At 31.6% G+C, this 15,632-nt stretch overlaps 2 protein-coding genes across 4 annotated transcripts in view; one reads left to right on the plus strand and one right to left on the minus strand.

Moving 5' to 3' along the window:
- Positions 1-472: 472 nt before the first annotated feature.
- Positions 473-4,476, plus strand: LOC111614174. Of its 3 annotated transcripts, none has more exons than XM_023355557.1 (3): positions 1,563-1,582; positions 1,753-2,201; positions 3,892-4,476. In XM_023355557.1, exons 2-3 carry the CDS (start codon positions 2,049-2,051, stop codon positions 4,126-4,128), a joined length of 390 nt encoding a protein of 129 aa, XP_023211325.1. In that variant the 5' UTR covers positions 1,563-1,582; positions 1,753-2,048; the 3' UTR covers positions 4,129-4,476. The 3 variants fall into 3 exon arrangements, with proteins under 3 accessions (XP_023211324.1, XP_023211325.1, XP_023211326.1); XM_023355558.1 differs by lacking the exon at positions 1,563-1,582 and adding an exon at positions 1,651-1,677; XM_023355556.1 differs by having other exon boundaries at positions 473-2,201.
- A 1,586-nt stretch (positions 4,477-6,062) lies between these two features.
- Positions 6,063-15,632, minus strand: part of LOC111614170 (glutamic acid-rich protein-like) — a 28,592-nt gene continuing 19,022 nt past the window's right edge. Inside the window, exons 4-6 of the mRNA XM_023355548.1 lie at positions 15,456-15,618; positions 15,312-15,389; positions 6,063-6,415 (exon numbers count right to left, since the gene is read on the minus strand). Coding sequence (XP_023211316.1) covers positions 6,328-6,415; positions 15,312-15,389; positions 15,456-15,618 — 329 coding nt within the window. The 3' untranslated portion in view covers positions 6,063-6,327. The remainder of the gene's footprint in view (positions 6,416-15,311; positions 15,390-15,455; positions 15,619-15,632) is intronic.

Consider the following 15,632-nt stretch of genomic DNA (forward strand, 5'->3'; position numbering starts at 1 on the left):
ACAGCAACATGACGTGTGTGATTTGCCAAGGAGGATGCATTCCAAGAAGACATGTAAAGCTCCTAAATTTGGAAAAGAAACAACTAAACAATTATTATAAATAAAATTCAAAATTTTCCTGGGGTACATGATTTAAGAAGTATCTTATAGATTTTATTTATTCAAATAGATTTTCTTCCATCTGTATCACTTATCATTTGAGTAATCAGACTTTAAACACTTTATTATATTCCTCTAAGTTTAAATCACTCACTCAGCAACATTAAAGCCAAATCGATTATAACAAAAATGATGTTTTAAAACTTAATTTGAGTCATGATACAATCATCTGTTTATTTGTAACAAAACAGAATATTTGATCTTTTCGGAAACAATGGTTTGACATCCATGTCTTCTGCAATTTGAATCATAATACTTATTACAGATTCAAACAATTCATCAGTTCTAAATTCATTTAAATTGTCCATTAGTTTTTTAAATTTTCAAGAGCTTAAGTTAAAATTGCAACTTTGAATGAAAGATTTTGCTGACAACATTAATTTTACTTAAAATGTTATTTTTTCCATTATTATTTGGCACAAATTTAAATGAATGTGTTGCCTGAAATCTACTGTCCATATCTTTATTTAAATCATATGCAATGTTTTGTAAAGTGAAAAATTTCTGTAGTCTACAATTTCAAGGGACTAATTTCCTCAATTCTCTAATTTTTTATAACCAACAGTTGTCACAACATTTATTATTATAGTTAGTACTTTAAAGTCAGTACGGTGCCTTTTATTAACTGGTGCCGCTGTGCAATGACCAGCCTGCATACCTATTTGCACTGGTCCTGAGACTACCTAATTTAAATTTGCCTGGGAGCCATGAAACTATAATCCGCCACTGAGTATGATATTCTGAGTGGTTAGTTATCGGATAATGTTGGTGTTGGTTGGTTATTTGTGGTGTATCCAGTGTGGTGAGAAGTTTGAAGATTTAAAAGTCACATGATTTGTTGATAAGAGAGTGGTTTGAAATGTAAAATTGAACATTTACAAATTCATACATGGTAGAGGAGTCTTCTTAAATACTTGTAGAGAAAATCCGTCCAGAGTATTCCTTAGCGTTTTATGAGAATGGGGCTACATAGGCAACTGCTATATCACAGGTTGACTATATCATTTTCATACAAAAGTATTTATAAATGTTTATTTTCATCAAGTGATCATAATACAAAATAAATTCCAAATTAAAATTTTTTGTTGTTTCTCAAAATCAGTCTGCATACTAGGTCTATAATTTTTGATTTTACAGACCTAGTATGCAGGCTGCTAGTATGACCAAAACTGAAAAGTACATATATTTCAGTATATGCTAGAACAAACAGATGCTATAAGAAAGTTCTAGAACCAATTATGTTCATTCTAACATAGGCCACTGTTCATTAAAATAAATATAAAATCAAGAACTTAATAATTTAATTATTTTTTTGCTCTTTCTGCCCTACAAGCACTAAGACCTTTTTCCACTACCTAGGGCTGATCTGAAGAAAAGCAGGGCTTGGTGCAAGATTCTCACATGGGGCCTTGTGGAAAGTCAAGTAAAATGCTTTTTTTTTTTTTGACAGTTAACTACATTTTAAAATGAGATTATTATAAGAATAAAAAAGACACACAAATGATTTTTTATTTATATGTAAATAAATATTTATGCTCGTTTCATTTACCTTTCATTTATATCTGTTTTATAAATTTATTTCAAATTATATAGAACTTGGGTAAGTGCAGGGCTATGTGCCAGTGCACCATTTGCACTGCCCTTAGGCTAGCCCTATTGCTTGGCCGTAATAGGGTGGCTGGGTGGTGAGGAGGGACCTGACATAAGACAACATAAAAAATTCCTGGTGAGCTGCTTGCCTGGGTTCAATCAACAACACCTATAACTGAAGACCTCGGGACTACATAGCAAAAGATGCATGACATCATCAAGAGTTGGCCAAGTAGTCACCATTTCATCATTGTCATTCATACAAGTTCTTCATATATTTAGTACTTTTAATATCTGAGATGGTGGTGTTTAAATGTTGTGCCCCAAGATGCAGAGGAAATTATAAAAATGGTCCATGTGTTTCAATGTTCAAATTTCCCTCCAATTCTGATATTAGGAGAAAATGGATTCATGCATTAGCAAGAGATTTCAATCCAACTGCAAATACTTGTGTAAGTTTATAATTAATCTATTCCAATCCAAAATAATTAACATTTCTTTATTTAAATAAATAATTATAAGATATGATTATTTAAAAAGTTTAATTAATACACACATACTAGTTCTTATCTATATTTTAATGTTTAAACATTAATAATGTCCAAATATAAGTTTTATTGTAATTTTTTTTTGTAAAAAAGGGCTGAAGAATTTACAATTTAATAAAAATACATAATAGACTAAAAATGTCTTCACTTGTTGCCATGTCCAATCATCTGGAACAACTATCTTCCACTGCAGAGATGACCTTTGTTTAGAGGCTAAGCCTCTACAAAAACCTGTGGATTTTTAGACTTTTGCATTTTTTGCAGAGGCGTTGCCTCTAAAGAAAGGTCGTCTCTGCAGTGGAAGATAGTTGTTCCAGATGATGGACATGGTGACAAGCAAAGATATTTTTAGTCTCTATCACATATTTTTATTGTAATTGTTTAAATAACATCATCATTATTTTAATAACTGTTTCTGGTTGTTTTTTTATTTTTGTTCATGATTTATATGCTTTTTTTTTTTTTAAAGAAATTCAAGTTTTCTAAGTTAATTATATTTCATTTAATTATAAAAAGTTTGGAAAATTTTATATTTTTATTGTAATAAGTTTTTGAAAGTTATCCATGATATTATTAACATAAGTGATGATTAACCAGTAAATTTTTTTACTTACTGGTTGCTTACTTTGATTTAATGAAAAATTTGTTAATTTTGACAATTATATTTATAGTTTAATAAATTATCCTAAATGTAATTTTTTATAATGCATTTTTTTATCATCACCATCACCACCATCCCTATGCTATTACTCTTAATGTCTAGTAGTTAATTTGAAAAATTTATTTATTAGAAGTATATAATTTCATATCAGTAATTTGTTTTATCTAAGTTTATATAACTTTCATTTGATCCAATAAATCATTTTTAATCAAATGATCAATTCTGTGATTCCTCTATTATCTTACAAAATTTTATCAATTGTATCATTTTCAGACTTGATGAAATGCTATTTTCAGTATAGATATAAATGTTTTAGAAACATTTATCTATGGTCCTAAAATGAAATTATTATTAGAGTAAACATTTATAAATTTTTAAATTTAATATTAGTTCTATAAATCTATAAAATACAGCATGATTATTCTAAAAATAAAATCAATAAACCTAGTATTTTAAAGTTGTAATATTGAACCAAAATACAATAATCCTTTGATTTTCCATTTGAGATCAACCAAAAGAAAACTAAAATTGGGTCAGTTTTTATAGCATAGAAGATACACTAAGAATCATAAACTGACACACAAAATTGGGGATTAATGTATGCTTGTCATTGGTCATTTTAAATCATCAATTACCAAATGTTTTTGATTTGATAAATTTTTGCAAATTTTTATATATTGGAAACAAACCTAATAAGATGTTTTAATTTTCAAAAAAATTGGTTTTGTACATATAGGCATATTAAGTGTCCTGGCACTTTTTAAATTATATATATAAAGTGTTTACCTAATAACATAGAGATATAATTTTATTTCAGAGTTTGATATATCTGAGTTTAATGAGATTAATTTTTGTTAATTTAGTTTTAGTTTAAAATAATTCTATAGCTTGAATGTCTTGATTTGTGTAATTATATTTTTAATATTTATCTAGGTTTGTGAATTGCACTTTGCTGATGAAGACATTATTAAACATTCTGAATATTATGATGGAAAGTCTGGATCACTGTTAAAGGTTCCATTTAAGTATCCTAAACTTAAAGATGGTGCCATTCCAACATTACTTCCAGATTATCCTTCCTATTTATCATCTCACATTACTGTAAGAGAAGGGTCAGAAGAAAAAAGAAATTGTCTTGAAATGGAAAATATTCAGAAAGCTATGAGATAGCATAAAAAGCCAATCTGAATATGATGGAGGGAAAAAAGAAATGCTTAGTAAACATTTCTGATACTTGGCATGATTATATTGATAAAATTGTTTTTGCATATTTACAGACAGGTCCAATAACAAAATCTGTTATAATCAATAAAAATTTATTGGTAAAATTTCTTTAAAAAAGTTAGAATATCATTTACATGTTGGGGAAAATTAAAGTTATTAACTTTTTCTGTATTTCAAGAATAATAATAATATGTCAATTATCCAAATAGTGAAAACAATTCAATAGAACTTGTTGAAATAATTTACGATTTATTAAAACAGCTTCAGAGCAACATGATAATGAGCATCAATAATGATAATGATGATGTTTCTTGGCAGTTATCTTTGATAACTGTCAACAAAGATCATAATCATTATTCAGCAGAACTTTTCATTTTATCATGTTTACTGTTTTCTATATCTCCCAGTGCATATAAATTTTTGTGAAATTCAAAATTTATATTACCTCATCCTTGCACTATTCATAAAATTTGCTCATTATTTAGTTTAAACTCTGCAAATGAACAATTTAAAGAGAACTTTTTATTATATGCCAAACAAAGATTTCAAATTTTAAAAGATAATAAAACTACAGTCAACTTGATGATGGATGAAATTCATCTGAAATCATTATTTATTTAGAAGAAAAAATACTTGAAAAATTCGAATCGATTTGATATAAAAATTAATTTTATAATCACATATTAAGCTTTGATTATATTAAACTGAATGCATTTTACTTGGCGTGAACATTGGTCTACTACTTATAATGTCATTACATAGTCCAGAGGTCTTCAGTTATAGGAGGTGTTGGTTCAATTCACCTTATCTGCCTTAGCCATCCAGCCATAAACTTAATTATGATCTTTAAGTTCTTGAAATAAATATGGCTTTTTGTGTTTATATTAAAATTGTATTATTTGAAGTACTTAAAAGTATTTATCCTGATGGTTTGACATTAATATTTTCTTTTACTTTCCAACTTATGAATTGCAATGTTGGATTACAGAGCAATTATTTTGAGAAACAGATGGATGAGCAGATTGACAGATTAAAGCAATGAGTAGAAGAAAGAACCTAATGGAATTAAAATTCTCATCCATCTTATCATTCATTGAATAATTTTAACAAATGATTCATGCTTCAATTTAAGGTAAATGTTCTAACATCTCTGAAACTTATTAATTTGGTTAGTAATATTGCTTGTATCAATTTTATATGTGGTAATATCTAGTTACCATCTCTATGTTGAAAATAATTCAGTAAACAGATATTAAAACAAAGAAAAGAATGCATGATTTCAAAATACATTTGTTCATCATAAAATATATACAAATATTTTAATTTCATATATTTTAAAGTATGATTGAACAGTATATATGTGTATATTAGTTTTATGTGAATTTTATAAATCCACAGCCTTGAAAAATTATCACATAGAAAAAGCCAATGAGGCTTTCCAGTACAAAACAGGAAGGCAAATGTATCACAAATGTTGTATACATTATATCTAAATATCCAGGCAGAAATTCTGTATTTAAGTACAATACAATTAAAGTTTTTGAAAAAGTATCAATTAAAAAAATTAACATTTGTTACAAAGCTCAACAGTGGACTTTAACTTATAAAAGTGGCACTTGTTCCCTTTGCCAGTCAAAGGCTTTTTCTTTCAATAAATACAAAATGTGCACTCACACATGTAATTCCGTGTTACAATATAAAAAAATAATAAATTAGAAATTTAAATTTCATTTCTGCTTAAGACAATATTGTAATTTCTAATTTGGTGTTTAAAATTTTTGCATTATTTCAATACATTAAAGTCATACCAAGTAGAAATTCTACGAAAAACTGATAATAAACAAGAATAAACTTTTTTCCAGCTAAAACTATAAAAAATATTTTTTTTTAAAGTTTGCAATACAATGCAAAATATATGCTTCCATTAGAGCAATTCATATGAAACTAAGTTTTTTTTTTAACCTCTGACCATTAGTTGTCATAAATAAATATATGTTGGCTATCACAATCTTTTTGGAAAGATTTGTTATTGGAAGACTTTGAAGTTTAAGCTTACAGAATTATGCACAATACATTTTTTTTATTCTTCAAAACTGGAACTCAATCACCCATTGAAATAGTTCTGTATTTTGTCTTTTGAAAATTTCATCTTTTCTTTTTAAGGGCTTTCTGTTGTTTCTCCTCTTCCTCTTTTTTCATATCTTCTAAATCTTCTAAGAGTCCTATCCTTGCACTAAAAATAAATAAATAAAAAAAAGCAGTTTGAATGTCTAAAGTCAAAATACCTGTTTCATATCAAAATATAAAATCACTAACAGAATAAGAGAACAAAGACAGAATTTCAAAGTTCATTTGTCTGTTCTTTCTATACAATTGTCATTTCTGTACATGAGAATTATTTTGTAAAGCTGAATACAGTAGAATATCGATTATCCGACTCAATTGGGGACTGGGGTTGGTCGGATAATTGAAAAGTCGGATAACCAAAAAGTATGAAAAAATCCATTGTTAGTGTATTATATTATTATATCCCATGTAATTAGTATATTAGTATATCGCTATTAACCTACTTCGTGTTGAATTTTCATCAATGTTAAGCCTAACAAAAATTTTTTTAAAATAATAATCATCACTATTGTATCGTTAAAAATTAGAAAATTAAGCCTCGTTTAAATACTGGCTCCCTTTTATGGTCGAGCCAGTGTTGCCAGCTAAAACATGTAAAAATAATATTAAAGTAGCTAAGACATAGCCAAATATTGTAGCGTCACATCACTAGCGAACATTTGAATTTGCCGACTAGAACGCAGTCGGTTAACCGAGGTGACAGATAATCAATGCTCTACTGTATATATAAAATATAAATGCATAAAATAATTTTCTTCTAAGTCCTAATACATATAATATGCCAAACAACTATCCGATTATATCAGACTACTTTTTCACAATTATATTTAATATAAATAAATAACTCAATATAATTCAGTTAATTGTTTGGCATGTTACAAATTTATCGGGTTTAGTGATGTGATATTTGTATAAACAATATATATTTTATTTATTTAAAACATTTCTTTAAATATAACTGTCATATTAATAGAGTATAAGAGTTTCAATTTTTTTCACTTGTTTTGAAAGTCAACATTAATTTAATGAATATTTACAATAAAAAGAATGTTAATTGACTTCAACCAGATTTTCAACCATTTATAGTTGAATAAACCACAAAAAAAATCACCTTACAAAACTATGACAAGACATTATGTATAAGAACTATCAATAATGGAATAAAAATTTTTTCTTGTTAATTACAAAGAACACAGCGTAGTGTAATGATAAACTTTGGAAAAAATAGTGAAAGTTCACCAAGTAGGCCTACTAGACAAAATTAGTTCTATCCATGACCTTTTCATGGTGGATAAGTCAGGGAAATCTGGAAGATGATAGTAGTGTATAAAAGTACATTTCTTGTTGCATTCGTGCAGTGTTTAAAGTTTTGCCCTTTGCCAGCTTTTTGGGAAGTAAATTAACATTTTTTTACACTTACTACATCTCTTATCTAAATATATAAAATTACTTGTCCTGACTGACTGAATGATTCATCATTGCCCAGAGCAAACTGCTGAACCTAGAGGTGAAATTTTGTACACAGTTAGGGTACATCATGAAAACGCACACTAAGAAGGGATTTTTGGAAATTCTCCCCACGGGGGAGAGGATTAAGGATTAACCTGAAGAATGGCTTCTACTGTACTATTTTAGATGCAATATTTTGTTTTCAACTACACTTAGTTTTCATTGAGTACTTAGGTATAACATTTCAGACATTGTTATAAATATTTTTATATATTTTGATTTTTTAACCAAATGTTCAAACCGTTTTAAATTTGAATTTATTCTTGCATATTGGTTTGATTATAAAACGATTGTAACGTTCCAGAAAATTGATCAAATTGAAAATAGTTTGTTTGATTCTCAGCAATTCTCATCATTCTCAGTTGTAGGTGTTACATAACAATTACTATGGTTGTTGAAATACTGAATATAAATGGGGTTTGCTTGCAAAATCCACACAGGCGAAGTCGCGGGTAACAGCTAGTTATGTATTGATATAAAGTCATACATCATTTGCATAAAGACAATTGTATATTGTGTGTTGTACACAAGTATGATAAGAAATAGGAAATTAAAGAAAATGTTATCAAAGGGTGAGAATAACATTTAAATCTACATATATATTCTCATTTTTTTAATTTGATTCTCAATATTTGACAAAGACAAAATGGATTAGCTATGCAATCAGCCAACTTTGGGCTACATCAGAAGCATTAACCCAGACAAGAAACATAAATGTTTACAAGTTTCCCCCCCATTGTGACAGTGATGAAAAAGTGTGGGTATAGTGTGAAAACAGTTTATGACTAAATCCAAATATCTCAACAAAAAAGAGAGATTTGAAAAATTTTAATTTGGCTGTAAATATGTAAATATGTAAGCCTATTGATATATATATATATGCAATGTCCTTTTTTTGGAAGTTGGAATTGGCAATACTACGTGATGTGAACATCTATGTTATAGGAGAAGTACTATACACCTAAAGTTTTTTTGAAAGTGGTAGAAAAGTGATAGAAAAATCATACAAGTCTTACTATAACCTGATTATATTACTTTTATTTCAATAGTAGAGTAAACAAAAATACAAAAATTTAACAGTATGTATTTATAAATTCAAAATAAAAAAATCAAAGGAAACACATGCACCAGTTGTATTTTTTCAGTAGTCAATTTATTGTTTTACAATTTCAGTATTAACTGCTTATTGCCTATAAGTTAAATAATTATATATATTTATTATTTTTCTTATTTTTGTTCTAGTTTTATTATATTTACTTAGTTTCTGAAACAAATAGAAATAGAACACATTCATTAATCAATTTTCTTTGTGTAGTGTGTTTTATTGTTCTATATTTTGGTATATTCTGCTTACTACCTAAAACAAAACATCCTACTATCTTAAGACAGTTTATCAAAGAGACTGAAAACTAATATATATGGACTGTTTCGTATAAAATGATACTGTTCACAAAAAATAGATAAATATGCATAATCTTAAATCATCAGATACAAACAACATTCTTTTTTGTGTTGGCTTGGTGCAAAAAACAAATAACAAAATCAGCGTGTTTTATTTTTTATCAAATTAATTTTATGAGTTATTTATAATATCAAAAATTTAAATCATAATTTAACATTTTTTTTTTGGCAAGTAATTTTTACTCCTAATGATTATTGTGCTAAAATCTTCATAAAGTAATAAATATATGTGAATTTTTTGTATCTCTAAGATAAAAATTTGATTTTTGGTGAATTTTAAAAATAAAATACATAGAGTGACCTGGAATGACTGCAGTTTGATCGTTGTTTTGAAAGGTATATAAATATAAAACTGACCACATTGTAGGGTTAAAAAAACTAGACTATATGACAGTACATGGAATCACACTAGAATAAACTCACATTTGTATTTGGGTGTTAAAAATTGATAAACAATGGTGTATTTTCATCAAAACTTTGATATTTCTCAACTCTTATCCTGTGACATTCAATTATTTGAATATTTTCAATTTCTAAAACATTTCAAGTCATCAAATTGTTTAACATGCTTTGTACAATGGAGTTGAAAAAATTGCAATAGTAACAATTATGCTGAACAAAAATTAAATATTTTCTATCATGTAACTTGGATATTTTTAGAAAAGTAGGAGAAGAATGACGACAATAGAAGCAGTATATCATCAAATAATCTCAAAATTAAATTATCAACATCAGATTTAAGACTTCACTACTACAGTAAGAATAAAAATTTGCTATAATAGTAAGAATAACCAGGACTGTCAAGAGGGATAGTTGGGGATTTTCCCTGGGTCTGGAGGAAATTAAAGGACCTGTATGGTTTTGTGGCCAACCTGGCAACACTTACCATGCCCCTAGTTTTTAGTCTTTTGTCTCCCGGGCAGCCAGTCTGACCACGTGCATGGTACTGCTGGCACTCTCTGTACTTGAGCGCATAATAAATTTGTTTTACTAGTTAAAATCTGTAATTACAGTAGACCCCCTATAACATGGGTTCGTATAATACAGATTCATATAACACAGTGAAAACATTGTGACCGTGTTCATATAAACACGCTAAAAGAGACTCATAATACAGTAAAATGTCATCACTGACTCGAGTCACGACAGGATTGGTTGAATCTAGACCAATAGCGGATATTGCACAAACTGAGTTTAAACGAGCAGCAAACCTACTAAAAACCATTTATTATTTAATGGCCATAAAAATTATATTTATATTAATGATGTCTCCAAAGTTAAGTTATTTTTCTGCAAAACATTTGCTGATCAGGAAACATGCGCCCGCCATTCGGTGCGCCGCTCTGCGACGAAAAAAAACTTAAGCAATGGCGTCGTCGAACAGTGCACACTCGGTAAGTAATCTTACAATTTTTTGTTTATAGCATAGTTTATATGGATTATTCCCAAAAAATTATACGTGTTTTGGAAATGTTGAGTCAAATTAGTCTAGAATTGATTAATTTTATGGAAGAAAACCTTTCAAACAGCCGTAGTCCATAAACTGCACACGTGCCGGGCTGTGATTGGCTCATGTATTTAAGGACTCGTACAACATGAATTTAATAAAACACGGAACGTATCTACCATGTTATAGGGGGGTCTACTATTTGGTCAAGACTCCAAAGTGGTGAGCTGGACGTGACCACAAGAACTTATTTACCCAATTCTGTGAGTATTTACATTAGTTATATATTTCCGTCATGAGCAAGAGTGAATACCCCGTTGAGGTAGCACGAGTATCGGTGAAAATTCCACCCTTTTGGAGAAAGAATGTTAGAGTATAGTTTACACAGGTGGAATCACAATTTGCTGTCTCTAATACCACAACAGAAGTTACGAAATACCATCATGTACTAGGATCGCTTGACTGTGAAATAGCTGAATTGGTCACTGATCTAATATCCCAACCGTTGACAAGCACATTCCCCCTCATGTTCAGAGAGACAACAGCACTCTCCTAGTCTAAATCTACTGGGTTATAATGTTTGTTGGTATCATTTCAATTTCAAAGCTATTGCCAGGAAGTGCACCCCACCTTGTTCTTTTAAACATGTCATCAAGGAAACCTTGAGAAACAACTAAGCCCCGCTCTCTCTGCGACTTAGAGGGACAGGGAGAAAACATCCAATCGCTTATTTATTTTTGATATTACCACTGGTTGCAGATTCCTGGTAGACTCGGGGGCAGACATCTCTGTCTTACCTCCCACCATCCTAGAAAAATGACAGTAATCATCAACTTTATGCAGCTAATTGCTCCATGATACCTACAAACAAGTGCCTCTTTAAACTTGATATTGCACTCTGACGAACATTTTGCTGGCCATTTACCTTAGCGGATATACAGCACCCTATTATAGGAACAGACTTTCTAAGTCACTTCAGCATTCTTGTGGATTTAAAGAATAGGTGCTTGAGAGATAATCTCACTCACTTGGCAACCCCAGAACTACCACCACCACTAATCAGTAAACTGTGCTAATAATATAACCCCAACAGAAGTATTCCAAGCTTCTTTTGGAGTTTCCCAATCTCTTGAAGGGACAACCTACATATCAACAAGTTAGTGACCATACTGTCTACCATATAATCGTCACGACAGGAGCTCCAGTCACTGCTAAGCTGAGACGACTCCCTCCTGATAAGCTTGCACAGGCAAAGCTGGAATTCCAACAGATGATAGACATGGGAATATGTAGTCCCTCCAAAAGTTGTGTCCAGCCCATATCTTGTTCCAAAGAAGGACGGTTTATGGCGTCCTTGTGGGGACTACTGGGCCGATACCCCACCTTCAAGATTTCAATTGCCAACTGAGAGGCAAATCCATCTTTTCTAAAATAGACCTGGTGCAGACATTCCACCACATACCCGTGGCACCAGAGTATGTTCCAAAAACGGCTGTGATCACACCCTTTGACTTATTTGAATTTTTAAAATTGCCATTTGGACTACGCAATGCTGCCCAGTCATTTCAAAAATATATCCACAATATTTTACGTAAATTAGACTTTGTCTACTCATACCTTGATGACCCCGTTGCATCTCAGTCAGAGGAGGAGCTCTTGCTTCATTTAAGAACACTGCTCACAAGGCTGCGCAGACACGCCATCAACATCAACCTGTCAAAGTGTGTTTTTGGTGTGCAAGCGGTTTCTTTCCTGGGCTACGTCGTCTCCCAAGCAAGAATTGTAACCCTGCCTGAGCAAGTCCAAACCATCCAAAACTTTCCATGCCCAGATACCATAGAACAGCTCAGAAAGTTTCTAGGGCTGGTCAACTGTTACAGATGTTCACTGCCCAACATGGCATGCACGCAACAAGCTCTCTTTGATTTGTGCAAAGACACCAGGAAAAGAGACAAACGTAAAGTGCAATGGACCCCAGAGTCAATTGTAGTCTTTGAACGACTCAAAGAGGAACTAGCAGGTGCTACCCTCTTGGCCCAACCCTCCACTGACCTTCCAATGATGCTGATGGTGGATGCATCAGACTTTGCTATAGGAGCAGCTCTTCAACAGAAGAATAGTTCCATTGTCAAACCCCTAGGCTTTTTTTCTAAGACACTAACCAAACCACAGGCCAAGTACAGCACATATGACTGTGAACTCTTAGTGGCATATTCAGTAGTGTGATACTTCCACCATGTCTTAGAAGGCAGGAATTTCACAATATATACCGATCATAAACTCCTAACCTACGCATTCCAGCAGTGTTCAGATAAGGCATCCCCTCCCAACTCCGTCATTTAGACTACATAAGCCAATTTACCACAGATATCAGGTACATACCAGGGAAGGTCAATGTAGCAGCAGATGTCTACTCAAGAATCAACTCTATTTTTCTCTCAACAGGAATACCTCTGGAAGATATCGCCGCTACATAAGCTGTGGACAAAGAGCTTGCTCACCTTCAACAGTCACAAACATGTTCACTGAAATTTGAAAAGGTATGCCTCAAAAACAGAATTGAAGTGACATGTGATATCTCAACTGGTAAACACAGGCCTTATATACCTGAACAGTTCTGCCAACTAGTTTTTGAGTCGCTACATGGTTTAGCACATCCAGGAATGAGAGGTTCAGTGGATCTGGTCAGCAAACGCTTTGTTTGGCCATCAATGAAGAAAGATGTCAGATTGTGGGCTAAAACTTGCATCCTGTGTCAAAGAGTCAAAGTAGGAAAATACACTAACAGTGCAGTGGGGACCTACAGCCAAGTCGATTGCCGTTTTTTTCACATCAATGTTGATATAGTGGGCCCCTTGCCATCTTGCCAAGGTTTTACTTATCTAGTCACAATTATAGACAGATTTTCACATTGGCCAGAAGCCATACCGGTGGCAGACATTTCAGCTGAGACTATAGCCAATGTAATCCTTGCTACGTGGATTGCATGCTTTGTCATACCACGTATTGTAACCACTGACAGGGGTCGCCAGTTTGAATGCCAACTTTTTGCTGATCTCGCAAAAGCCCTGGGAATTAACCACATTAAGACAACAGCTTACCACCCAACCGCAAACAGAAAAATTGAATGATGGCATCATCAGCTCAAGTCCTTGCTGAGAGCTCAGTTGATTGATAATTCGGTTGCTAAACTCCCAACCATCCTCTTGGTGCTAAGATCCTATGTCATCCCCAACTATAACACTACAGCAGCAGAGATCACATACGGCAAACCCATTGCACTGTCTTCTGATCTCACTGACCATGAGACTACTTCAGCCAATAATTTTCCTACCTTGATCTGAGGTTGAAAGATCATATGAGGTCGATTCGCCCAGTCAGAGATGTCCACCACTCATCTAAAAATATATTTTTACACCCTGAGTTGATGACTGCCTCACACGTCTTCATGCATCATGATGCATCACGCAAACCATTACAACCAATCTATGATGGCCCTTTCCGTGTCTTACGACACTTAGAGAAACACTTCGACTTAGATACACCTCGAGGGAAGCAAACTTTCAATTGACCACCTCAAAACCGCTTTCTTTCTGAAAGTTACAATCACCCCTCCGCCATTCTCCAACAGTGACAAAACATTCTCCACCCACTGGATGAGACCACTCAAATCCAGGCACCTTGCCCACGAATGACTCATTCTGGACAAACTGTACATTTCCCTTCTAAGTTCCTGAGTATTGTCACTGGGGAGGGAGTATGTGGCCAACCTGGCAACACTTACCATGCCCCTAGTTTTTAGTCTTGTGTTTTAGTTTAGCAGGTGGAGACTCATGCACGTGGGTAGCCAGTCTGACCACGTGCATGGTACTGCTGGCACTCTCTGTATTTTAGCACATAATAAATTTGTTTTACTAGTTAAAATCTGTAATTATTTGGTCAAGACTCCAAAGTTTATACATCTAAAAAATCATTGTTGTTTTTTACTAACAGAAAATAAAAACTTTAAGACTGCTTTTTATTAATAGAGAAACATTTTATGTATTTCATTTATTCAAAAACAATTTCTGAAAAGGAATGCTCTATGCTTGGGCCCAATACAAACTCTTGACAGTCCTGAGAATAACATACTTGCTAAACTCATGCAAGAAACATTCATTCTGATAAAATAAATTTCATTTCATAAAGTAAAAGATGTGTTCCAGATTTTTATAGAAATAATAATAATTTTGTCCTCCTAGAACTTTATAAAATTTACTGCTGTATATGAATGATTGAATTTATTGTTTAAAATAACATATTGGGATATAATCACTGCTGTATCAATCAACTAATTAACTTTAAAACAATTATTTATGGGTTATACAGTTATACTATTATTCATGGGTTATAGTATCCTTGTCCAATTTTATTCTGTTTACATTACTTTCACATATTGTCAATGAACATTTTATGAATTAATAAAATAAAAGACTAGCTAAATAAATAATTCATTTTACCATTTTAATTTCTACAGCACAAAGCATTAATGTTACCTATAAATAGTCTGATCAAATTTTATATTATTTTAATAAATTTAATTTACCTTCTCCTTTCTTCTTTCATTTGCTCAGCATATGATGATTCCATAGCTTGATCATCAAATTCTTCTTCATAGCGATACCTATAATAATTTCTTTTTAATGTTTGAAAACAACATGTTTTACTAGTTATAAATTGCTTACTATACCTTCTTTTATCATAGCCAAATATTTCTCGAATATATCTGGAATAATCTTCATCATCTTCTTCCAATGGTCCATCATCAATGAAATCAGCCATATCATCATCATCATCTTCCTCTTCATCCTCCTCTTCTTCATCACTATCTACATTTTTTCTCAGAAACATGCCTTTAAACATATGT

This window comes from Centruroides sculpturatus, unplaced genomic scaffold (assembly GCF_000671375.1).
Source record: "Centruroides sculpturatus isolate CEXI.00-Female unplaced genomic scaffold, Cexi_2.0 scaffold2027, whole genome shotgun sequence".
Classification (NCBI taxonomy): domain Eukaryota; kingdom Metazoa; phylum Arthropoda; class Arachnida; order Scorpiones; family Buthidae; genus Centruroides; species Centruroides sculpturatus.